The sequence below is a fragment of the Microtus oregoni genome, unplaced genomic scaffold (genome assembly GCF_018167655.1).
Source record: "Microtus oregoni isolate MIOR12 unplaced genomic scaffold, Mior012 000016F_ref0000370, whole genome shotgun sequence".
In the NCBI taxonomy this organism is placed as follows: Eukaryota; Metazoa; Chordata; class Mammalia; order Rodentia; family Cricetidae; genus Microtus; species Microtus oregoni.
The window spans coordinates 2,157,624-2,184,764 of NW_024543075.1; the positions used below are offsets into that span (position 1 = coordinate 2,157,624).

The window sequence follows — 27,141 nt, forward strand, 5'->3', positions numbered from 1 at the left end:
CCATAGACACTATAGGTCACAGGTCATTCCAGCTAGGTTCCTTCAAGTATTCCCCAGGAAGCTTGGCACCTCCATCTCACTGCTGACACTACAGGGCTGGCATGAGGAGTCCCAGAGCACTGGGCAGGAGCCTCAGTCTGTCTGCTCCTCCCCAGCATTTTCTTCACATCCTGTCCCCGGAGAGCAAGGGAGCTAGCCACAAAAGGATCACAGCAACCTCACCCTCTCCCCACTGGGCAGAGCCAGCTCACATAGCAGACCCAATAGGTGACACTCATTGCAGAAAGGAGCATATCTTTGAGCAAGAGGTAATCTCAAACAGTGGATTTTGCAATTTGTTTAATCAGGACCCAAGAAGGGCACATGCTATATACGCTCTCCAAGTCCCTCTACCCTCCCTCCCTCCCCTGAATATTTCTTGGTGCTATTTCTTTACCAAAGACCCCAGGTCCTCTGTCCTACAGGTCCCTTCCATCATGACTTATGCACTTCATCCCTGCTATTACCTCCAAAGCATGTTCCTTTGGTCCCAGGATTTTAGGCCCCATAAGCTTGATCTGGAGGCTGCAGCCAGCTCATTCACTCCTCCAGGAGCAATGGCAATGTGGGTCCTGGTGGAGTAAGTTCTACCCCAATGCTAGGCTGTTCCACCCATCTAGACTTCGGACAAGTTAGTAGCTGACACACTCAAAACTGAATCTGTGGTCTCTCTTACCAAGACCCACGATAGTGCAGCTCAACCTGGTGTGGCTTTAAGCATAAGCAGGAATTGACAGGAGCCCCAAAGACATAGGAGCTCTTCCGTGCTTTGGTACCCCTGATTACTGTTACAGAGGAAATCAGCATAGGTGTGTGCTGGGTAAGATTTGGGCTATCACCTGTTCATCTCCAAATTGTCCCTTAGTCACTAGCACAAGGGGCATCTGAATCCCTGCAATGCATCTGACCCACTCCAGCTGTTGGTGCCAACAAGGCACACCTCCAAGCTCTCTCCAGTCTCCCTGGTATACACTGGCCACTTCCTTGCCTCCTACTCCAGGCTTGGCTTGAGCACCTACTGTGGCTATAGGTTCAGCTGTCAGTTAGGAGCTCTGGATCTGGGCTTAAGGGAATTCGGGGATAGGAGGGTTCGCAGCTGCCAAGCAAGTCTTGTTTCCTGCCTTTCCAGAAAACAGAAAAGTCTAACCATGGCAAATGAATACTGACACTAGTCATTTATATGTAGGGCAATTCAGGATTAATGTCCTGTAACTACTGCCGTAATAGCTATGCACTAGTCCTCACCTACAATTCCCAGACAGCAGCCTCAGAGCAACTAAAAAAGTGGTGCTACCCATGGCATGGTCTCTGAGAGCTGTGCATTTGTCCCAAAGAGGTGACAGTGTAGAGATGTCACCAAAACCAGTCCTTTCTTGAGAGTCAGCATTTACTTCTTGGTATACCTGCTTTGTTTTAATCAGCAGAGACTGTCTTTTCTAGTTAAGATTCATTTTCTCAGCTTGGTAGCACATCTTTAATCCCAGCACTCAGAAAACAGAGGCAGATGAATCTCTGTGAGTTTGAGGCCAGGCCTGGGATCTTATTTGTCTAGTTCCAGGTCAGAGTTACAAAGTCATTGTCAGAAAGAAAGAAAGAAAGAAAGAAAGAAAGAAAGAAAGAAAAAGGAAGGAAGGAAGGGAGAGGAAAAAGATAAAGAAAATTTGAAGTTTTGAATTGAGCTTAGATTTTTCTTTCTTTCTTCCTCACAATATGCTAAATACATGACCTACAGTCAAGAAAATAAAGCAAGGATATTCCTCCTCTCCTGGCTCTTGGGAAGCAATTTGTTTTGTTTTGTTTGAGACAATGCATTGATGTGTAGCCAGGGCTGGCTTCAGACTTTCGGAAATCCTCCTGCCTCAGCCTCCCAAGAACCAGGATTACAAATGTATTCCAACAAGCTTGGCTTCACAGTGGCTTTCTCACTAAAGACCCATCCTAACACTTGGGAGGTCCCTGCACAGCTGCACGATGTCCTGTGCCCGTGGTATATCCTACACATCTGGTTCTCTGGCCCACTGGAAGTGATCTCAACATGCTATTTGACCAGTGAGCCCCATGTGACTGGTTTTTACTTTAGCTATCTGATGATGTGACATTCCTCCTGATGTTCATCTAGTTTGAGATACTACATTTCCTTATATGGATGTGTAAAGCTCAGTTGCCTTGGCTATCTGTCTGGCCACATGCCAGTGGCATGCTCCTTTAACCACCAGATCTTAACCATATTTAAGCCATCATGTCCAAGGGCATAGATATGCTTCATGAAGGAACAGGCAGAGATGGTATAAAGCAGAAGTCTGCCACGTCAAGTGCTCTGAGTACATGACTCCTCGGAGAAGTTTAGACACAAATGGGTTTCCCCTGGTAGCCCCACATTCTCCCCTCTGCCAGGTGGATGGGGTACCTCTGGGAAGGAATCACAGGGTAGAAGGCCTTTCCCTCTCAGGGAGGCTGCAGCCAACATGGGGAAAGATGTTCTCCTAGTCCAAGGTAGCAGGGGGGGGGTCCCTTGCTGCTGAAGGGGGTTCCTCTATAAGGGCTGAGGCCTGAAAAAAGTTAGAGGTGGCTTGGTCTCTGGGCAACTGATGAACCCTGACTGTGGCTTTCTGATCACAAGTTCCATAAGAAGGTACTCTGGAGGGATGTTCTGAGTGGCCTTTTGGTTTGTCCAAGAACACAGTTTAGAGAAGGTGAGGAGAAGGGCACTCACCTGCAAGAGGCATGGAGGGGAAACTTAAAGGCCTGCTCCCCAATGAATCTGTACCCTACAGGTGAGATGGCCAGGTACAAGGCACCCTGAGATGGGAAAAGAGCAGCCACCAGGAGTGCTTCCTAGGGGCTGCAGATAGAGGCCAGGCATGGGAGCATGGCCCACCTACCATCATGAGCATAGCATCACCTTGCTGGAGAACACTGCATCCTAAAGGCCTCTGCACAGAAATGAAGGAGCACAAAGGAACTAGTAACTCTGCCAAAGAAAAGAAAAAAAGACTGCCTGTGAAACTAGTAATTTTTTAAAGAAAACTTTATAAGATACAATACAGACTATAGCAAGACAATTTAATAAAACTGGAAAAATACTTTACGATACGAATGAAAAATTTAGCAAAGAGTCACTTTGGGGGTGATATCTGAAATGAAAGAATGTGATATGTAAATTTAAAAAAACACTATTAAGAGCCTTAGTCCATACTAGATCAAGCAGAAGAATTTCTGAGTTTGAATACAAGTGTAACAAAAAGGAAGGTCAGACAAAAAAATACGCAAAAGCAAAGAAAACTTGCAAGACCTGCAGGAGACCAGAAAGTGGGTAAGCAGGAAGATTGTCAGGTTTTCAGAATGAGAAGAGAAGGGAAGCAGCAAAGAAACTCAATAAAATAGTTGACAAAATAATTATTGAAAACTTCACAATTTTTGGAAAAGATACAGACATTTAAGCCTGTGAATCTCAAAGGACCCCTAGTAGATACAACCAAAAACTCTACAGAGCTGGAGAGATTGATCAGAGTTAAAAGCACTGGCTGCTCTTCCAGAGGGCCTGGGTTTGATTCCCAGCCTCCACATTATAGTGCCCAATTATCTATAACTCCAGTTCTAGGGATCTAGCATCCTCTTCTAGCTCTGCAGCCATTGCACACGTGTCTTACACAGACATACATGCAGGTAAAACAGTCATACACATTAAATTACAAATTTAAAAAGATACTCTATAGGAACTTTATCCTCAAACTACCAAAAAATACAAGGCAGAGACTTCTAAACCCAGCAAGAGAGAAATGTGAGTTTACATGTAAGGGAATTTTCATTAGACTAACAGCAACCTTCTCAGCAGAAACTGTATAGGTCAGAAAAGAATGGGATGATATAGATAGAGTCCTAAAAGGGAATAAAAAAGATGCTAATCAAGAATACTATACCCAGAAAAACTATCCTTCAGAAAAGAGAAAAATAAAGCAAGCAGAACTGAAAGAATTCTTCAATAGAGTAGCCCTGTAAGAAAGACTTCATGTGGTACCCTAAAAAAAAAATAACCGTCTCTGCTCTCTTCCTAGCTCAAACTGTAAGCCAGAATAAATCCTTCTTTCCTTAAGTTGTTCTGTAATGTTCCTGCAGTGATAAAAGTAACTAACACAGAGACTGAAAGTTATCAACAACTCAACAAAACAAAACAAAAACAAGCAAAACCAAAAAGGAAGCAGGAATCACAGTTACATCAGGAAGGTCAACTGTCAAAGACCAGAAAGAGACAGAGAAGCCCACCACATAATGGTAAAGGAATGGAGTCAACAGCTTAATTTCTGCACCCAGCTGTATAAAGCAGAAACAGAATCTAAGATTTTATCAATGCCAAATTGATACAAATCAAGAACAAATTGTATCAATGGAAAGGCAGTCCAGGAAAAAGTCAATGGAGAAACACTGAAGTTAAAGTGCACTAGAGAACAAGGGAGTGGTGACACAGGCCTTTAATCCCAGCACTCAGGACGTAGAGGCAGACAAATCTCTGAGTTTCAGGACAGCCTTGACTACACAGAGAAACCCTGTCTCAACACACACACACACATATGTATGTATGTGTGTATATATATATACATATATATATATACTAACAATAATAATGAGGATAATAGAGTACAGTATAGACTAAAAGGACCTACAAGGCACCCTCAGAGCATCTCTCCCACAGCCATAGAATAAACACCTTTTACCAGCACAGAGAATGGCCTACAGGATAGACCACAAGGGAGACTGTTGTGGAATACTTGTTTACACTGTGAAGATGTGTCTTTGCCAAGGCACCTTCTGATTGGTTTAATAAAGAGCTAAATGGTCAATAGCTAGGCAGGATGAGGGTAGGTAGGACTTCTGGGGACAGAGAGGACTCTGGGAAGAAGAAAGGCAGAGATGCCAGGAGACTCAGAGAAAAAACAGGAGGTGCAAGATGGAGAGAGGTGACAGGATGTGATAGAACATAGATTAATATACATAGGTTAAGTTCTCAGAGCTAGTTAGAAATGAGCCTAAGCTATAGGCTGAGCTTTCATAATTAATGAGTCTCTGTGTCATTATTTGTGAGCTGGCAGCCCAAAGAAAAATCCATCTGCAGGAGACCACAAAGCAAAACACACACACACACACACACACACACACACACACACACACGTTAGAACTGGCCATGCACTATAATGAAGATGCAAAGAACAAAATGCATTTTTCATAATCATCAGCCTGCCATATCGACCACTAACTTGATAAGACTAAAATCAAGACAAAGCCTGCTATTCGTTACAAAAGGATGGATGTGTATAACTAATATCTCTACAGTGGATATTACAACGTGAGAAACTGGCGAGGATGTTGAAGACCATCAAACCGTGTTCGGGCCTTCAAAGAAAATTGTTATAATACCCATAGCTGTACAAAGCAATGCATAGATTCAATATAATTACTATCAGAGTATCAGTGGCATTTTTTTCACAGGACTAAAAATAAGTCCTAAGATTGGTGTGGGGCCACAGAAGAACCCAAATGGCCCAGGAACTTGCATCCAAAAAGAACAAGGCTGGAGATAGCGTAATACATAACTTGGAATCATCCGCAGGCTGGGGAAGTGACTCAGCTGGCAGAGGTCTTGCCTAACATGCCCAAGGTCCTGGGTTCAATCTGAGGCAAAAGGGGAAGTGAGGTTGAGGTTTGAAACAGATTGGAATAGTATATATCGCAGGGTGTATAGTGCACATCTGTAATCCCAGCACTTGGGAGGTAGTGATGGAGTTTCTAGGGTTTAAGGTCATCTTTGGTTACATAGTCTGAGTCTGAGGTCAGCTTACATTATATTAGACCCTGTCTTAAAAAAACAAACAATGCTTTATAGCTTGAGTAAGCAAAGAAGCATGAACCTAGGCATAAAAAGAGACACGATATGGAGCTGAAGAGATGGCGGTTAACAGCACTTGCTGTTCTTGAAGAAAACTAGGGTTCACTTCTCAGCATCCACTCATAGATGCCTGTAACTCTTGTTCCCAGAGATCTGAAACCCTCTTCTTGCTAAGGTCACCTGCATGTAGAGTGTGTGTGTATACACACACACACACACACACACACACACACACACACACACACGTTCCTGCTATAGGAGGTAGCCTGGCAGACATGCTGACATATGGGGAGGGTGACTCTATGAATGGGCCCAGCCTCTTTTCCAGGGCACCTTTGCCTTTGCCTGGATCCTTCTGGAACCACATCCAGGTGTGTTCTGCTCAGTTCCCATAAACAAGAGCTGGGATTCCACGGGAGGCGGCCAGGCAAGCACCATGTGAAGTGCTCCCATCTCAGATCTGCCTGTGCTCAGCCAAGGCAGTGGCCAAGACAGAAGCTCTCGCTTATTAGAACAGCAATGGGTAGGGCCCTCAAGACTGTCCCCAGGCCACAGAAGGTCCTTGACAGCCTCTGTCTCTTCCCACCACTTTCCCAAGCTCAGGAATGTCACTGGATAAAAATACTGCAGACATATGTCATCAGTCTGGCCTGTCTGTGGGGCTTAGAGTTGTCCAGGCAGCAGGCCTGTTGACCACAGACCTGGCTGTGAGGGTGGGGCGAGCACCAGCAGAGAGAAGGCAAAGAAAACCCAAAAAAGGAGCCACACAGAACCAGGTAGCTGCCTGCTTCCCTGTATGGGCTCTTAACACTCACGGGCATCAAGACACAGGCTAATATCAAAAAAAGACAGCTTTACCAATCCACTCTCTGTGTGCAAGAAGACAGGGCAGGGGGACAGACAGGAGCACTGAGCGTATCTCTGCCTGGGAATATTTCCTGAAGGAAGCAATTTCTGAACATGTGACAGTGTGCACTAACGCTGACATGTGTCAGGGTGGACTCCAATGCATCCTCAGCGGACAGGCTCCTTCTGTCCAAGGACTCTCGTCTCTCCTCCTAGAAGAGCAGCAACCATTCTTTCCTTGGTTCAGATCATCATGGGGTATATGGGGAAGGAGCTCCTGGCCCCTTGGGCACACCCAGCTGTGTGACCCTAGGCAAGTAATCTTCCCTCTCTGAGCTCCAGGGTTCTCAGCTGTACCCAATAAGTAGCCATACTTGACAGAGGTGCTGCTGTAGTCCCTTTCACCTTTCAAGAGGCCTCTGGGTAGGTCCTGGGAGGGGGGCTGGGCCACACAGTAGAAGATAAAGGGCTTACAGAGGCAGTCTTTTCACGTGCTCAGAAGCCTCACGGAAAGTCAGGTCCCATGATGACCACAGTCACCCTGCTGATAGAGTAATCACTAGCTCCTCTCTGTAGCCCTGGGAAGTCTGGGGCTCTGCACACTCAGCGCAGCTATAGAAAGGGTTTCCCACCAGGAAGAGGTGAGAGGGATGCATCCCAAAGGCCTTTGGGTGGGGTAAGCAGAGCTGGGGTGACATGTTAGCACCACCTACTCTTTGGCCCTGAGGCACTGCAGGACCAGCCTCCCCCTGCCCTACCTGTTACTCCACATGCTTCCCCACAGGGTCAAAAGGGCCTGCTCCTCCCCTCTGCAACTATCCCTTAGGTTCAGTGTCCAACTGACCCTTGCTGGCAGCCCACATCCCTTCATTCTCCCTGCCAGAGGCAGGGGCTGGGCACCTCACGTAAGAGCTTCCAGAAGCTTCTCTGCAACCTTTCCTCAGGACTGACTATACATTCTCATGCCACCTTGGGCCTGGAACAGCTCCTTGGAGGCTGACCCCAGCCTGTCAGACTCACGAAGAGGGAACAGAATCACAGCAAGGTGCATAAGAGCCAGCAGTTGACCTGGAATGTCAGAGCTGGCAGGCACCATGGAGCTAATCAGTGCCCACCTCCTAGATAAGGGTGCTGAGGAGCAGGGGCCCTGAGGCAGCCAGGTCATGGCCAGAACCTGTGCATCTCGTTACTCAGAAGCCACTGACAGAAGCAGCTGCAACTCTCCTCTGCTAGGGAAACCACTGTGAATGCCACCCTGCATTGTGCCCTGGAAGCAGCCACTGTTTGCAAAGGGGACACCACACCCAGGAAGCATGCATTCTGGACCCTGCTTTGCCACCAGAGGGCCCAAAGCACCAAACTCCCTAAGAAACAGAGGTCACAACAGCTGGGGCCTGACCCCTGTCATTGTAACACTATGACTTCTTTCCTTTCTTGCCTCAGTAGCTCCCAGGACCACCTTGGCCTGCCATAGGTCCCCATGCCTCATGACCCCAGAGTAGAGCTGCTCTTCCTCAGACTAGAGTTCCATGGGCTTGTTTCCTCCTCCTCCCTAGCTGAGAGCCCTGGCCAAGAAAAAAAAAATGCCTGTAGCCACCCAGCTAAGGGCAAGCCAAGATGAAGGGCTCCACATACAAGCAACAGTGTACACAGAAATACCAGGCTGACTCTGAGAACAGGTTGAGGCGGCTATGTATTTCTGGACAGTCAGGGAATGACACCAAGAGATGACACCAAGGAGCCAGGCCCCAGAGGAGAAGGTACGTAGAGAAGCCCCAAAGAGACACCTCAAAATTTATTCTTTTCCAGGGCTGAAGAATAGAAATGCTGTCAGGGAACCAAAAGGGAAGACTTGGTCATCCAGAAAGCCCTGCAACTGCCTCAGCTCCAGCTCCATCATCCTGCCAGCTATCTTCCTAGGTCTGTTGAACAATTACCCAGTGGCCACTCCTCAAGAGTCACAGCCAATACAGTGCAGCCCCTGCATTTGGAAAGGCCAGCCCAGGCAACCACCAGGTGCAGCTGCAAGCTCCACTCATGATCAGTTCCTGAGGTACTAGCAAAAGCCACCAGGAAGTTCTTGGGAACTGAGCAAACCAAGACTGTGAGGGGATGGAAAGGAGGTGCTCAAGTTTAGGTTCAAGAACCAGGGAGGGGGTAGTGTCTCTCAAATCCTCTGCTAGTCACAACCAGGATCTCCAAGCAGCTCGACAGAGTAAATACAGCAGAACATCTGCCCTTGACCCTGGCCAAAGTCCAGCAGAGGCAGTTGAACCTCTGTGACCTCAGCTAGGAAGGGGACTTCTCTCTATGGGGACACAAAAGACCACAGGAAAGGATTAGGGTGAGGGGGTGGGGACCCAAGCAGCAAAGGGCAGCGCCTGAGGGCATGCCCTGACCCTGTCAGCCTGAGAAGGCCAGCACAGACTCAGGAAGAGCTGCTCTATTTGGGCCAAGGCAGGGGTCCCCCAAGGAGGGGCCAGGATGTCCGGGCCTGTTTCCCCATATGCATGTGGGAAAGCATACCCCAGAGCCTGCAGGACGCTGGCTCTCATCCCTACTCTCCCTCCACTCCCACACATTTGTTCCCTGCTTTTCAAGAGCAAATCTGTCCTTCCAGCCACAAAACCATCACCTGATTATGTTCTAGAGTTCATCTTACCAAGAGCAGAACTTGCCGTCTGCCAATGTTGCATTTGTTACTTAGAGCAACACCAGGGGCAATCAGCATGAATGACCGTGCATTCCATAAAGATGTGACCAGGCTCCTAGCTGCTGGTCATGTCTCCTCTCAGCAGACTGCATGACCCAGAGGGTCCTGCCCACCTCCTAAAGGTGCTAGAAATGAGACCCCCTTCCCCAGAGTCAAGGCAAGCCACATGCAGTGCCCAGCAGGGTCTTCCCACCTTACTTACTCCTTGGCCAGCCAGTGCTAGGGCTGGGGAAGGCTGACCAACTGCTACTCAGCAGCTAGCATCTCACTCCCTCTTCTCAGCAAAGAAGCCCTTAGACCACCAATCTAGAAAGTCACCAGGACCCTATGGCTCCTGGCTGCTGGGGAGGCTGGGCAAAGGCAGCTCTGCTGAGCAAACTTCCCGAGGGCTGAACAATCCAATTCAGGAAGAAAGCACAGTGTAAGCACAGACTTCCTCTGGGGCGGGACAAGCCCTCTTCCTCCACCAGGGCCAGGCTACCACAGTCAGGAACTTAACGATGCTCATTCTAAGGACCTAAATCCCCAGGAGGATACCATGTAAGTTTCTGAAGGCTGCTCACCTTGGCAAATGGGGCTCCTGGACAAAGAGGTAATTGGGTGGGGGCTTCTCCAGCACCCCAAGCCTTTCATCTTAAGGATCTTAGGGTTCAGGAGGTCAGTGCTGGGAAGTAGCAAGCCATGTGTTTGCTAGACATTCAGCGGTAAGGCCCCTTGGGGTCTTTGCACACTATTCCCTATGCCCTGAGAAAAGCCCATGGCCGCTGCAGACACACATAGAGCCGTTATCACCCAAAGCAGCAATGAAGTCTCAGGGGTCCTGGCACTTTGGGAGGCAAGACTGGGGCTCGGGTGGCCTTAAGGACAAATCAAGAATGCCTGTGGGGGCAGGGTGTCCTGGGACTTGCCCTGGCTACCATGGAAGGTCTTTGTCTCCCTGTGCAAGTCAAGCAGCCATCAGAATTCACCTTCGTGAGCCTGGCTCTTGCTGTGCCTCGGAGGAGTAAACAGAACCCTGGACACGCAGCGGAGGCCCTGCCCAGGTGGCAAAACTAGTGGAGCTTCCACAGCAATTAGCTGCGGGGTTGGTAGAGTAGAATCTGAAGCCAGAGGGTGGCAGGGCACCAAGAAGCTGGGCGGCCAGGAAGTGCTGCTTCGAGGTGGCCAGGGGGAGGCAGCAAGGAGGGCAGCCAGACCATTCCTGGAGATGACTTCCTGTGCCCCTGCCCTTGAAAAATAGAATGCCCTGCCCCTCTCAGGCCGCTGGTGAGAATGAGAGCCACCTGGTAGCAGGGAAGGCCAGGTGCAGTTCTGCTCCCTCCCCTGTTCTCTAAAGCAGGTGCTGGTCGTGGACTCTTGATAATGTGTCCGCTGGGCTCAGGGCATCCAGCCCACTTTCATCAGCTTGGGTTACCGAAGCTGTGGATACACCCCTGTTGGACATCTTGGGCAACACCAATGCACCTGCCGGTCCATCCCGTACAAGTTCCAGCTACTCTGAGTGCCCGGGATAGAAATACCCGCCAAGGTTTGGTTGGGTTTGTACACAGACACCAGTCACTCCTAGGGGCTCCTGAGTCTCCTGTCACTGCTGACCCACACCAAAAGGCGGGCTCCCGGCTTGCTTACTCCTCCTATGGGGACTAACTCACAGACGCAGTTCCTCCATCCCAAGAGTTCAGTGTTGGGGAACTCTTGGGCTGGCATACCCCATGTTCCAAGTGTCCCCCTTCACATGCCTCTCTCTCAGTCACAGCAGAGTCTCTGAACTTAAGGGAGCAGCCCCCAGTCTGATTTCTGTTTCTGTGATTAGCCTTTCCTTGCCTCCCTCAGGGTCGCAGCGGTACCAGCCCAGAGGAGCGCGGGGAGGTTACTCACACGGTGAAGTGGTACACGAAACACTTCCAGCCCGTGGGGCGCTCGAGGAAGTTGTAGACGCGGCCCTGGATGTGAGTGCGCGCCAGCAGCGGGCGGCGCGTGCTGTAGATGGAGACGCGCGGGTCAAGGCTCACCCGTGGCCGTGGTCCGAGGTCTGCGGGGCCCGCGGCGGGCGACACAGGGGGCGACATGGGGGACCCGGGCCCCGAGGCTCCGGGAGGCGCGATGGGCGCGTAGAGCGTGCCGCCAGCCGGGCCACCCTCAGTCAGCTCCAGCGAAAAGGGACACTTCTTGGCTAGTCCCGCGCTGCCCCGCCGGGCGCCCAGCCGGAGGCCCCAGCCCGCGCGCTTCCTCTCCGCACTCGGCGGGGACGACGCTGAGTCCATAGCCGGGCAGGACCCCTGGACGCGCCGGGCCTCAGAGATGAGGTGAAGGCGGCACAGGGCGCTGGGTGCAGTGCGGGTAGCCGCTACAGCCAGCCCAGCCACCGGGGGCCGCTGTCTGCCTGGCCTGGGGGCGGGGGAGGGGGCCGGTCCCCAGGGATGGCACGCCCCGCCCCCAGGACGCCCCGCCCCTGGGCGCCACTAAGCGCCTACCTGCACCCAGGCTCAGCCAGCAGCAGGCCACCTGCCACTCCAGCCATACCATTCCAGGCTGCTCGCAGAGCTCCCCTCTGTGAGCACCTGTTGGGCGCACGTGCTCATCAGCACTCCGAGGCCCTCCCGCCCTGCCGGGCTCTAAAGTCCTCTAACTGGGGACTAGCAGGTGCCACCACCAAGAACCGGATGGAGCACAGGCACTCGACCTCTGAAACTGCCCTAAAGAGGGAGCAGGAGGCCGAAAGAAGGGCTTCCCCGGGCCACGCATAGACACTCTTGGGCACAGGATAAGGAAGTGTTGATCCAAAGAACACTGAGCATCCTGGAGTGACAGAAGTCGCTACTGGCAGTGGCAAATGCAAACGTGCCCTCCCAGTAGCTAAATGCTGCCCACTAAGGATGTGGGATTGAGGAGATGAGGACAGACCATGAGTGGCACTCAGTGAGAGCTAGCTAAAGTTAGCCGAGCCAGGGGCTAGATTGGGGGTTTTTCTTGGTAGACCCTGCCTGCGGGGCTGCCTGGGCAGGTAAAGGGAGAAACGTTTCCTCCTCCCCAGCGTCATGAAGGAGCATCTTGTCCTGGAACTCTTGTTCTGTGAGAACAGAGTCAGAAGATTTGCTCAGCTGGCTCTTGGGAGCTGCTTCGACCAGGTCTACACCGGCCTTTGTGTGGATCCCAGAACACAGATGTGACCAACATCTGCATCTCCATATTCCAAATACAGTAGAAGAAAAGTGTGCCTTCAATAAGCACCCAGGTGGTAGTACGGGTCTATAGTCCCAGCACTCGGGAGGCGGAGGCAGGAGGATCAGGAGCTCAAGATTCTCCCAGGCTCTACAGCAAGTTCAGGATCAGCCTGAGCTACATCAGACCCTGCCTTAAACCAACAATAAAGTATTGACACTAGATGGGCATGCAGAGAAGACGAAGGATCAGCCAGGCCCACCTCTCACACCTCTCACACCGTGCACAAGAATAACTTTCAGGTGGTGTCCTTGTTATCGTCAGTTGTCAACTTGATGTAGCCCAGAGTTATCTGAGAAGGGAATCTCAACTGAAGGACTACCCCGATTAGATTAGCCTGTGAGTGTGTCTGAGGGGGGGTTGTCTTGATTGTTTTAATTGATGGAGGAGGGCACAGGCCACTGTGGGTGGCATTTGTTCCTTGGGCTGTATCTGGTCCTAAGCTGTCTAAGAAAGCTGGCTAAGAATGGGCCTGATAACAAGCAAGCCAGCAGTGTTGCTCTGGGGGTTCTGCTGTGCTTTCTTGGCTGTGAATGAGTTCTTTGATGGGAGATGATGCCTTGTGGAATAGTGAACAAGCCTGCTTCCAGGTTCCTGATCACGGCACTGCACTGAGCTCCCTTGATGATGGGACTCTAACCAGTAAACTGAAATAACTTGCCTCACCTCAGTTGCTCTTGATCCTGGTGTTTACCACAGAAATAAAGGGAAGCGAGGACAGCTGGATCAAAGGCTTTGGCATAAAAGTTAAAATAAAGCTCTTCAGAAAGGACTCAGTAAGGGCTCCCCTCAGTAAGGGCTGAGGGGAAAGGCAGAGGTAGAGTGTGCGCCTGTCCTCTGTCCTGAGGAGATGGCAGGGAAAGGAGGAAGAGCACTGCCTCAAGAAACCAGCACTAAGGAAAACTTTTCCCACTGTGCTGTGAAATCCGGAAGTATCAGATAAAACAGAAAGCCACCACAGGGGAAGTAAGAGATAAAGGACACGCTGGGACAGTCTCCACATTTTCACCACCACAGGCAAGGGATTCGTACCACTAGTACATAAGGAGCATCTAAAGCCAGAGAAGACTGTGGCAGACAGTGCTATGGGAGAGAGGGCTGAAAACAGGACCAGCACACAGAGAAAGAGGCATGTGGCCTTGGTGCCTCCGGAAAAAAATGTTCAGCCTCACTCATAACAAGAAAATGCAAATTAAAAGTACACTCTGATACCAGTGGCCCACTATCTGATTGGCAAAACTCCAGGTGTTTGACGGCACAATCTTTGGGAAAGGCTAGGGTGGCAGGTGCTTTCCTAATCACCGGTGGGAAGGGCATTTTGGTAGTCTAGCAAAAGTGTATGTGCCCTTTGACCCAAAAATCCCACCACTAGCTAACCCAAAGACAAATGAGAGGGGGAAAAAATGAAAATAAAACTGGGCATGGTGGGACACATCAGTAATCCATATACTTGAGAGGTAGGTAGAGGCAGGTATAAGGAGTTCAAGGTCATCCTCAGCTACATAGTGAGTTCAAGGCCAGCCTGAGCTATGTAAGACCCTAGAGAAGATATATATATATATATATATATATATATATATATATATAGAGAGAGAGAGAGAGAGAGAGAGAGAGAGAGAATAAACACATGAACCTTGTACTGCAACACGGCTTATACTAGCAAAACACAAGAAATAGCTAGAGAGATGGCTCCGTGGCTAAGAGTGCTGGCCCTTCAAGCATGAAAGTCAGAGTTCAGATCCTACCACCCACCTAAATGCCAGGTGTGACCCTGTGCATGCCTATAACCCCAGCACCGAAGAGTTGGTGCTAGGGTCTCTGGGACTCTTGGCTTCAGTCAGACTGAAAAACTCAAACTCTAGGTTGAACGAGAGTCTGCCTCAAAGGAACAAGGCAAAGAGTGATAGGGCAGGACACCAGAGGCCCTCTGCACAGGCGACCAGGTGCATGCATCTGCATACACATGTGAAGGCATAACACACACACACACACACACACACACACACACACACTTAGGTATCCTTCAGTTGATTGAATTATATTCTAACACAACCACAAACCACAAATTGAATCATCAGTAATAAGATTGACAGGGACCCACTCCAGATGCCCCCAGGCTAAAATCCTCAGTGTTCAAGTCCTTCACATAAAACAGTATAGTCTGTTCTTAGAACTTACTACATCCTCCAGTGTGGCTCGAACCATCTCTAGATTCCTCAAAATTACCTAGCACAATGGGAATGCCAGATCGAGTGTTGCTGCCTTATACTGTTGGGGAAAGAATAAGAGACCGCACTAGTCCATTCCAGATGGAATTTGTTTTTCAAATATCTCCCACCTGGTGTGGGCTGCAGAACCTAGAGATACGGAGTGCCGACTGTCTGAACAAATCAAATATATATGTTTACATATCAAATAAGCAATCCTTTTGAGTTCCTTAGGAACCAAGATATAAAAGATACAGAAGTAAAAATCAAAGAAGTACAAACAAATCTTTAAATGTGAGTTTGAAATGTTACCATAATCTCCTCCGTTAGTTTCTCAAAATTACTTCCACTAAAACCTTTGGAAAGAGCAGACTGAGGGCGTGGCTTGGGAGGTAAAGTGTTTGCTGTGTAAGCATGCGGACCTGAGCTCAATTCCCAGAACCCACATAAAAATGTACGGCATAAAGTGCATGGTGGCACATGCCTTTATCCCAGCACTCGGGAGATAGAGGCAGGTGGATCTCTGTGAATTTAAGGCCAGCCTGGTCTACACAGTGAGTTCCAGCACAGCCAGGGCTGTGAAGAGAGATCTTGTCTCAAAAATCAAGGTGGATTGCCCCTGAGGAAAAACACCAGAAATTTGTCTTCTGACCTCCACACACATGTACACCCATTCTCTCTCTCTCTCTCTCTCTCTCTCTCTCTCTCTCTCTCTCTCACACACACACACACACACACACACAGCCTTGTGCACACACAGGTACATCCCCCACACAAATGTACACCCTTGCTTGTGCACACCCACACCCACACTTTTTTTGGAAGGGTATAAGTAACAGCAGAAGAATTCCAACAGCACAAACAATTATGAAAGCCTTACACAGAGACTCACATCTGTAATCCCGGAATCCAGGAAGTTGAGGCAGGAGGATTTCCATGAGTTCAAGGTCAGCCTGGTCCACAGTGAGCTCCTATCTCCAAAAACAAATAGAGATTAAAGCTTGCCAAATGTCCTAAAACCCAATTTGTTCGTAATGAGACTTGGAAAGTCCTCATTGTCCTTGGACAGTTGCTTGGCTCATTGTTCTGAAAGCTAGATGGGAGGTGGGGTGAAGTGTAGCCTGCCTTGCCTTCTCTGTACCAACTTCAGGGTGCGAGGAGCCCATGCCTGCCAGAGGTATACACGGAAGAATGTGCAGACAGCAGTCTGTGACGCAGGAAAACTGCTTTGCCCCGATCAACAGGAAGAGGATAGGGAGTCAGGTGCAGATTAAAGCAGACTGCCTCTGAATTGGGGATTGTTGGAGCTACACTGAATGTGCACATTATACTGAGCTCTTTATTCTCGTGTACATCTCCATATTTTTCAATTATATTGATAGTTGCCCAGGTCTGTCCTGGGGGATGACAGAGAAAGGGAAGAACGCTCTCTTAGGACCTTCGAGTTGCTTGCCACCGAGTCCTGACAGTCTGAGCTGACCGCTGCGGCTCAGGTGGGAGGAGAGGGCACTCCCTCCTTAGCCTCCAACCTCCACATGCATGCCACGGTATGTACATTTGCACACATAACAAATAAAGGTTTTGGTTTTAGTTAAGGGTCTTGGGAATGCCTGTCCTGCCCTGGCCAGGGAACCTGTTCTGGAGGATACTGAGGCAAAAGGAATACTGGGCAAGGACCTGCCATCCTGGTCCTTGGACAGAGAATGGGGGGGGGGTGGCTGAGCAGGGTGGGAACCAAGGACAAGGACTCCAGGCATACTGGGGAGCACAGAGTTAAGATGGGCTGGGCTCAGGGTGAGGCTACAGCTGAAGCTGAGAAAGTAAAGGCTGGCAGCCCAGATCAGGAAACACATAAAACCCTGCCTATGGGTGGGTAGCAGGGTGGGACCTGAGGGGTCCATCAGCCTAGAAGAGAAAAACCTCTGGGGTAGAGAAGAAGCAGATTGCTTAGGCCACGGAGGTCTGAAACTCTAGGCATGGGACTCTGGGGTGCCACCTGCTCCTGCAGGACTCTTCCTTTACCAAAGAAGCACTTCCCACTCCCACAGTCACTGAGGGGCGGGGCACACATCCCACCAGACTGCATCCTTCAAGAGCACCCTCTCACTACCTGTCGCCGAGCCTTGAGATGTTATGGAAACCTTGTGCCCACCTTTCTACATGCTGACTTCCTAAGGACTTTTTGCCAGTCCATATGCAACCCATTACCCACTCATTCCTTGTTCCTCTGATGAGGTCAGAGGGCAACAACAGGAGGTGCCTCTGAGGCTATCATGAGGATAGGGAAACTAGAGCTGATGTCTTCTATAGGACCAGAGTCTACCAGCCACGGCTGTTAGGACAGTCAGTCTTCCGAAGGCTTCCCAGATGTTATCTCTCTTCACCTTAATTTCCCATGTATTTATCCCCAAAGTCTTATATGCACTGCCATGGAGCCATCATGTAGAGGTGAGCAAGATAGTGAGCAGACTTGGCACAACCCAGAATTATCTGAGATACACATTGACTAATTGCCTAGACCAGATTGGTCTAGCAGTGTGTCTGTGGGGGATTCTCTCAATTGCTAATTGATATAGAAAGGCCTAGCTCACGATGGTGGTACCATCCATCCCCTGGGCAGGTGATTCTGGGCTAGGTAAGAAATCTTGCTAAGCGTGAGTCTGTGAGTGCACCAGCTAATTGTGTTCCTCCATTGTTTCTGCTTCAATACCTGCCTGAGTTCCTACCCTGAGTTCCCTCAATGATGAACTGTGACCTGGAAGGAGAAATAAAGCCTTTCCTCCCCTAAGTTGCTTCTGGTCAGAGTGTTGCATCACAAAAACATAAATCAAACTAGAACACTCACTGAGGGCTCAAGGGGTCTCTACAGGACTCTTCACTTAAGCTGGAGGAGAATGGCTGTCAAGGCTCTCCACATGCAATAGATACTCAATGCTAAACAGATGAATGGTCAAGGGAAAAGCATGAGATATATGCCTTCCCACTGTGAGCCCCTGATGCCTCTCTGTGGGTCCTCCTTGCTAATGACTATCCTTGTGAATGGGACACCCAGAAGTTGTACTTCCATTCCTCCAGCACCTCACAGGCACTCACTGCTGGGGTGTCCTCTCCTCATCTGAGCACGTAAAGATTCATCATTTCAATCAGCTTGCTCTCAGGCCTGGGAAGGGGGACCTAGGACCTTCTCTAGGCAAACACTAAGGTGGTGCCACTGGGCAGGGCCTGGCACCATTCGCTCCCAAGAAAGGACCCAGGATCACAGTCGGACAAAGGCAAGACTGGGCCTGTCCAGAGTCCTCCAGGCCTGAGGTATTGTCTTCCCACTCACTCTGTATCTGAAGTCATTTCACTAGGTGCATCGAGTAGCCACTGTGCTCTGCACTGTGGATGAAGGCTGGACAGACAATCCAAGCACACATTCATGGAGAAAGTTGCCCTGTGAACCAGTCCTTATGCATATGTAGAATCAAAGAATGGGGGCTCCCTGGGTGTTCTTCTCTCTCATGGAGCCCTGAGAATTGGTCTAGGCCTCACTGAGACCAGGAGAGCGCAAGAGCCTGAGGGCAGAGTGGTAGGAGCTGGCATGCTGTCATTCAGCCACCCCTTACTCACAGGCCACACCCACCCACACTCTCCTCTTCCAAGATACCACACTGGGAACCAGCTGGCAATACTGAGGGTCGTGTGCAAGCATGTGCAGTGTGCATGTGTGTTGGACACATGTAAATAGTCCTTTGTGAGCTCCCTTTTGTGACTGCTCCGAGGGCAGGCTCCTCAAAGCACAGTGAGAAGGGTGTGCCCAGAGAGGGAGCAACCTGATAAGGAAGCAGGAACCACCCTGCAGGGCCACAGCTATACCCAATTTAACAAGGCTGTATGAGGTGACCAGACTTTCTCTGAAAACTTCACCCCTGATTCCCAGAGGTACCAGAGATTTACCATAGTGCTTACTTTTAGTTGAGCCCTCTGGGAAAGCTGCCTCAGGTCTCCAGAAACCCACATATACTCCCGAGGCCAAGCCTACCCATAGGAAATCCTTCTAGACATTGTTCTGAAGTCAGCATTGATCTTCCAAATCCCAGGAATGAGCTAAAAAAAAAATTAAAGACTGTCAGCACTTGCCTTATGCTGGGAGCATCAGTTTGAGCAAATACTGAAGAGGCCCCTTTCAAGGAGCTACCACCATCTGCCCCAGAATTCACTCCTCTACTTCCAAATGGGTGTCATGGAGAGCAGTCCCAGGGCCTCAGAGGTCTCAGACTTCCTCAGAGATCCATGGTAAGTAGCCTGCTCAAGAGCAGAGCCTCCCACACTCAGGATCCCTTAGCTGGTAGCCTCACTGATACCTCTAGTCCACGGTGCTCCACCCTGGGCATCTGCTAAGCCACCTGTGCCTCATCTGACAGAAATATGCTGGATATCCCTAGCCAAATTCAATGCTATGGTGGCAGGGCCAGCCATTGGACAACCCAGCTGAAAGGGCTCCCATGAGAAGCCACCATGGCCCCACAAAGGCTGGAGCCCAGAGCAAGGGCAAGGCAACTGAGGGACAGAAAAGGAGGCAGGAACAACTCAGCTGCCAGCAGCATTTGCTAGGTACCTACTGCATTTCTAACCTTGCTGGTTACACCATGGGGAAGACTGGAGCAACGAACAGGAAGACCCAGCTTCAGGAGACAAAGATCTTATCTATGAGACACACGGATGCAGGGCGGGGGGAAGCACATGAGAACCTCACATGCCACTCAGGTGCTCTGACCAGCCCTGGCCCTTATGTGACCCAGAGACTGAGAAGCAGCCACCAACATTCCTATGTGTGGGTATTGTGTGACAGGGAGTGGATTCACCTCAGTGAGTCCAGGAACAGAGAACCAGCTGACGGTGAATGAATGACTGGAGAGAAATGAGTGGGTGGCTGCAGAGGCAGGTGGGTACTTGGATGTTGAGGATAAGTGGATAGTATGTGGGAATTTGCATGAGTGAATGAGTAGGTGAATGGATGGGTGGCCAGTTGATGGATGGATGGATGGATGGATGGATGGATGGAATTATCTGGGGTAGATAGATAAATAAATGGGTAAACAGATGAGTAGCTAGTGGATGGGTGGATGAATGGATAGATGGATGGTAATAACTAGGCAGATCGAGGCATAACTGGGTAGATATAAGGATAAATAAATAGTTAGATGGATGATGGATGATAATGATGAATGGTAAAGTTGATAGATGAATGGATAGGTGAACAGATGGTGTGGTAGTTTGAATGAAAACATCCCCCATGGGCCCATGGGGAGGAGTACTATTAGGGGGTGTGGCCTTGTTGGAGAAAGTGTAGTCTTGATGAGGGAGGTTTGTCACTGGGGATGGGCTTTGAGTTTTCAGAAGCTCAAGCTGGGCCCAGTGCCACTCTCCCTTCCTGCTGCCTGTCAATCCAGATGTAGAAGTCTCAGCTCCTTCTCCAGCACCATGTCTGCCTGTGCTCCACCATGATGACAAAACTGTAAGTGGCTACCTCAGTTAAATGTTTCCTTTATAAGAGTTGCCATGGTGTCTCTTCACATCAATAAAAACCCTAACTAAGACAGACGGATAATAAGATGGATGGATGAATGGCTAGGATGGTTGGTTGGATTGGTGGATGGACGAATGGATGGATCAGTAATGATGTAGGAGGGTCATCTGTCTATGTGTTACTTTCATTGGTTAATAAAGAAACTGCCTTGGCCTTTTGATAGGCCAGCCCTTAGGTGGGTGGAGTAGATAGAACAGAATTCTGGGGGGAAGAAAGCAGAGTCAGGCAGACACCATGCTTCTCCTACCCAAGACGGACGGTGGTTAGACTCATGCCGGTAAGCCACAGTCAAGTGGCGATCGTTAATAGAAATAGGTTAATCAAGATGTGAGAGTTAGCTAGTAAGAGGCTAGAGCTAATGGGCCAGGCAGTGTTTAAATGAATACAATTTGTGTGGTGTTATTTCGGGTGTAAAGCTAGCCATGCCGGAGCCGGGCAGGACAAAAAGCGGGCCTGCTTGCCTCATCACTACAAGTGAATGGCTTGATTAGTCTTGATTGTCAACTTGACAGGATTTAGAATCACCTAAGAGAACCATCTCTGGGCATATCTGAGGATGTGCTTCTAGGGAGGATAAAGATTACACAAAAAGCAATCCTGATACAAAGAGGTCCCAAGAGAAAAAGCAATGTCCACCTCCCCTTGCTTCTTGCTCCTGAACAAGTATGTCCACCACTGCTGCCCTGTCCTCTGCTGACTTTGGACTCCAGCTTCCTTGGCTTTCCAGCATGGACTGAGCACCAAGGATTCTCCTGGGATCTTCCAAGTCTTATTGGAACAGATTGAGACTACTGAGATGACTGTCTTCGTGGGCTGAATGGACACTGGGTTCTCAGCCTCTCCAGCACACAGATGGCCATATCATGTAAGCAATACAATAAATCTTATTGATAATGTGTATATATGTTCTGTGAGTTCTGTTCTTCTGGAGAAGGCTGCTTAACTCGGATGGATAGATGGAAGATGGTAATTAATGTATCTGGAGGGTTGGGTGGGTGGAAGAATGGACAGAAGGTGGAGAATGTCAGTTAGATGCCTGGATAGAGCCAGGGAAGATGGCTCAGTAAAACACTAGCTACATGGGCATAAAGATGAGTTCAGAGTCCAAGAACCCACATAAAACCAGACATGATATTGTTGTGTATGCCATCTTAGTGCTCCTACAATGAGACAGGAGGTGAAGACAAGAGAATTCCAGGAAGCACAGGGCCCAGTCAGTCTAGTGTGTGGTGGCAAAGAAGAGACCCTGTCTCAAACAGTGGAAGGCAAAGACTGACATCCAAGGTTGTTCTCTGACATCTGTACATACTCTGTGGCTTGCAGACATCTGTACTCATATGCACAAACGTGCACACACACACAAACACACATACACAAAGATTGTAAGACAAGATGCCTGGGTTGATGGGTAATTGATTATGGGTGAGTGATGTCCTCAAGACATCCTCGGTCTGTCCTACACATGCTCATCTTGGTGTGTCCTCATCAGCTCCCAGGAAATGCTCATGGCCATTATTCCCGTTTCCTGACAAGACCTGGAACTGGTACGGGGCTGGTAAGAGGCCACACTGAACCTGGCTACCAGTCCTGTACCTGCTCTGCATATATAGAAGCATACAAGTACATGTATACAATTATGCATCTGGGGCACAGATGTGTGCACAGAACCCTAGTGCAGGCTATGGAGTCAGGCAGTCGTTAGCTTCCATAACTGGGGCTTGCTCTGGTTGGCCAGCAACCCCATTGTACTGTTCTGTACTTGGAGCGCTGCTGAGTGACTGACAAGCTCTTGTAAGGGCTGGGCCTGCCTCCAGGTGGCAGGAGGAGAGGGGTCAGGGACCATGAGGCCTGGCAGGAGCCCTGAGCTTGTGGACCCTCATCTCCTCTGGCCTTGGTCTACACCTGTGTTATAGGGACAAGATCAGGGCCAAACTGATAAGACAGAACTCAGGCCTAAGGCCTGCTCCCCTCTGTCCTTACCTTTCCAGACCCCGTCTCTGGGTTAGAGACCAAAGACCAGAGTCCAGCAAACTGGACAAAAATCCTGTGCCAAGAAGGTACTAAGACCATGAGTTCCACATAGGCAGCCTTAGATCTGATATGGGAAGGAGAGGTCTAGGTGCCCTAAGTGCCAGAGAGAGCTGCAGAACTTCTGGGGCAGCAGAGAGATTCTGCTCCACAGAGGGCAGTCAGAGAACTTGAGACAGGGCTGTCTAGAAGCAAGGTGGGGCAAGGCACTGGGCCAGGAGTTGGTACTGGGAGCTGGTTTCCCTCCCAAAAGTATGTTGGGGACCTTTGGGTGCAGAGTTCTGCAGGCTGGGAAGGCTAGGAGGCCTGCCAGACTTTGGCCTCTTCTTCCTCAGCCTACGTCTAAGTGTCAGCCTCAGAGATAGCTCAGGCTGTGTAAGAGCACTGGTTTTCATGGCTGCCAGACTTGGCTTTTAAGCAGGGGGTATGGCAGGCAGTTAGTGAGGCTGTTACAGTCAGAGGGGAGAAAAACTGCTACCCTGGAGACACAAACTGGGGTGGGAGCCGCCCTTGCTGAAGGCTTGCCCTCTGGGACACAGCCTCGCCCAAGAGGAAGTATCCTCCTGGCACCAGCCACAGCAACCACAAGAGAGACAGAGACAGTTAGCTACCAGCTAAGCCATAGTGGCCAATGTGGGGAAGCAGCTTTTGAGGGCAATTTGGAAGTCTCTCCCCCACGGCACCCTAATTCTCCTTCCCCTTGTCACAGGGGTCACAGCTGGGAGCATGGAAGGCAGCGGAGCCTTGCCTCATGTCTATCTGCCCAGAGTCCTGGAATAGCTGGGAAGCTGTTTCCCGTTAAGCGGCTGCCTCCCCAGACCCCACCTAGGCCTCCGTGGGGCTCATGTATGTGCACATGCTCAGGCACTTGTCTACACACAGTAGCCTTTGAGCACATGGTCTGCATGCAGTCATGTTCTGCACTTGGAGTTGACTGTGACCGCCCAGTGTTCCACAATCCTATGGCGGAAGAAGCTGCTGAAGGACAAAGGAGGAAGCAAAAGATCACTTCAGACAGCAAGACAACACTGAGCAATATCGCCAGGGTGTCTGGGAGGAGAGCTGCAAGGGAGGTGTCCTGTGTTGCCGTGGTCCTGGGTGACGGGGTCTCTGAAGGACGAGGAAGCCTGTAGCGACAAGGAGCCAGTACGACATACTCCACCATGTCTCAAGGCGTCAGAAACAAAAGCACCAGGGCCCCTTTGGGTTTGATTATTAGGATAATCGGGGCCAGGGAGGTTGTGGGTAAGGAGAACCACAATATGTCATTTGCCTGGGATCGGCTAGGGAATGTTTACGGCAACCCTTCAATTGTCCAAAAGATGGAGATAAGAGGACAGCACCAAATGGAGAAAGGACTGTGGAAGGAATGGGTTGTGGAAGGATTCCGGTTCTCCACACACCTCAGATACAGTGGGAGCCACAGGGAGGCCAGGCCCTGGGTTGCTGGGTTAGGCATGAACTCAGGCTGTATCTCCAGAATCCAATGAACTCAGGTCTTGTCCAAGGCTGAGGTCTGACCCTTCCACCTAGGCCCCCAAGATGTCCCCTCCTTCTGAACTGGACCCTCTAGTTTTCCAGACCTGAGAGCTTGTGATTCCTGCTCTGCAGAGACCAAGTATCTGGAGCTAGTTCTGAGCCTCTGGCCCCAGCCCACCCTGTAATTCCAGAAGGACCTCAAGTGAAGCTGGCTTGTGTCAGGATAACATAGGCATGCTTGGTAACATACCCGTCCAAATGGGCAAGTAACTCGGGGCAAAGCCAAGAGCCCCCTCTCCTGTTTCTGACTATGGTCCTGGCGCCCTCTGGTGGTTAATGTTGGGTCCTTGGCTGCTGACCAGCCCCTAACCCCTACCCCTGGGGCTAATGGCAAACAAGGGCCAAATCCAGGGATCTGTGAGGGAAGGGCTCATGGAAACACTGTCAGAAGCTATCTGGAGAGTTCTTCCTCCCCAGTTACCCACAGCCTCCAGGAAACTGAGTTCAAGGATCTGTCTACAGGCAGAGAAACCGAGACTCAAAGTGGTGAATGAATTGGATGGATCAACAGGAGAGCAGCCGCAGAAAGCCTGGTCTATCCCTCGGGCACCAGTCTTGAGCCCCGATGTAGAGACAGTCGTCACGCAGCCCCCCAGGCACTGACTGACTGCTAAATAGACGTTACTCAGCTCACCCACACCGTGGGATTCGCCAGGAGGATGGCACACCACAGAGCAGGGCAGACATCTCCAGACCTCCTGGGACCTGGGGGAACAGTTCATCTGATGTGGGATTTCCCACTGTATACTGTAATCACCATTAATGAATAAAGGAACTGCTCTGGGCCTATAGCAGAGCTATAGGGAAGTAACTAGGTGAGGAAAACTAAACAGAATGCTGGGAGAAAGGAGGTGGAGTCAGAGAGAAGCCATGGAGCCTCCACCAGGATGCTGGGAACTTTACACAGTAAGCCACTCCACATGGCGATACACAGATTAATAAAAATGGGTTAAATTAGTATGTACAAGTTAGCTGATAAGAAGCTAGAGCTAACGGGCCAAGCAGTGATTTAAATAATGTAGTTTCTGTGTGATTATTTCAGGGCTGAGCAGCCGGGAACCAACAAGCAGCCCTTCCTACTACATTCATCTGCCTGCCTGTCCTCCTTGGGACAGCTTGCTATACGTCCTTGCATGGGTCACATAGTTTTAACACAATCCTTGTTTCCTCAACTAGAGAAACTGTGGCTTGGTGAGGCTGAGGCAGAATTATCTTCTGACCTCATGTTAGAGTACTGTCACTCAGACCTCATTGCCCACAGCAGGCTGAGCCCATGGAGGGAAGGGACAGGACCCACGTATCATCCATACCCTCTTAGCAGTGAGTATAGCTTCCTTGCCAGCTTGGATGTGCTCTCAGACCAATGGCACCAATCCTCCCTTGATGGCTGGGTGGCACCCTATCTTCACTCACACCCAGCCTTCTGGGATGCCATTGGCTACCAAGTGTCAGGTGTGGTATGTGGGGGGAGCAAAGGGGGACACAGCCTGCAGTAGGTCAGTGGCTCCATCGGTCAGCACCAGCAGCCACATACCAGGAGTCTGGAAGGAACAGGCAGGTAAGCTCACCTCAGGGCCAGCTTGCAGAGGGAGTGGGGCCAGAGAAGAGCTCAGCTCTTCTGTGGGGCAGGTAGGAAGGACAAGCAGGAGCTTTGTTCTGTCTTGTTCTATCCACACTTGCACCTCATGCTCTCTTTTCCTCAGCTCTATCAGGGATGGAGCCCCTCTTTCCTGTAGCATCAGAAGAGCAGGTCTACCATGGGCAAGGGAAGGGGCTACCCATTGTTTGGGAGAATCTGGGTGAAGGGCAGTCCAAACTGTGAGCCTCAGACTTAGGGATTACATCTGCCAGAAAGTCAGGCAGGGCTCAGAGGCTGGGTATGAGGGGAAGCAGAGAGAAGAAGCCAGCTTCTCATGGCTGTGTCCATGTTCTGCTCTCTTGGGAATGCCAGGTGTCCTCACTGAGGGGATGAGAGGTGCTATGCTATTTCCTGCCTTCTTGTAGTAACCTTTCTGCACCTTCTTATCATTGTGGTTATACCCACATATCACTGGAAGCTGGCACAGAGAGTTTGGAGACAAATAGAGTTAGGACCCAAAGGTCTGGGTGCCAGCCCTCGTCTTGCCCTGGGTGCTTTCCATATTAGGGGTGAGAAGTATATTTAGTTCAGGCTGTTTCTATGAACACCTCAGCTAGCAAGAGACTCTAGGGTCTCCACTGCCCTGGGATTAAATGTCTGGTTTTTGCCTCTCAGAGTTTGGCATAGAATAATGTTCAGGGTTATGCAGTCCAACTCCACCCCGCCCCCCAAAAAACCACCAATAAAGAGGGGGTGTTTAAGACCTGGACACCTGCACATGCAAATCCTATTTGCATGCCTTCCCTCTTGGTGGCCACATTTGCCTGGTCCTTGGCACATGCCCAGATGCTCCTCCACACCAGCCTGGTGGGGAGAGCAAGTGCTTGCAGTTCTTGAGAGTTGCATCTAACTCCTATGGCATCCAGGGGTCCAGACCACCCATGCCATCTACCCTGAAGTAAGACAAGATGACCTGGTTCACTGCCCATGGGTGGGTGTGCATTATTGAGCCCCATATTGAAAGCCATTCTCTAGAGAGACTAGTCCTTGAGATAGAAACACCCAGGACGCCCCAGAGAACTTCTCTCCTGGCTCAAATGAGGCTGTCCATGACCTTCCTACCAGGGACTAAGTAAGGCAAAGAGTGGACGCTCCCATTCGCAACCCAAAGACTGGGAACACACATGGCTCCCATACCCAAGCCAAAGGGCATATATAGCTTGAGTCACCTCCCTTGCTGCATAGCCCATGTCCGGGTGTGGCTGAAGAAACTCTGTTTCCAATAGTGGGGCATGGTGCCCACATGGACCCTCAGACAGCAGTTTTGTCTGGAAGCAGGGTCTTTGTAGATGAGATAGAGGGTAAGTAGGGACCCTGGCCCAGTGATGGAGTCCTTTATGGAAGAGGAGAGGACAGATGTGCACGGGCACAATTATGTGACCACAGAGGCAGGGACTGGGACCATGTGGTCACAAACCGAGAGATGCCTAGAGCCCCCCGGGAGCTGAAAGACCA

General features: G+C 50.1%; 1 protein-coding gene across 1 annotated transcript in view; it reads right to left on the bottom strand.

Annotated features, from left to right (window-relative positions):
• Kcnq1 (potassium voltage-gated channel subfamily Q member 1) overlaps positions 1-11,813 on the bottom strand; it is a 320,987-nt gene extending 309,174 nt beyond the window's left edge. The window contains exon 1 of the mRNA XM_041666328.1: positions 11,358-11,813. Coding sequence (XP_041522262.1) covers positions 11,358-11,743 — 386 coding nt within the window. The 5' untranslated portion in view covers positions 11,744-11,813. The remainder of the gene's footprint in view (positions 1-11,357) is intronic.
• Between the last annotated feature and the right edge of the window lie 15,328 nt (positions 11,814-27,141).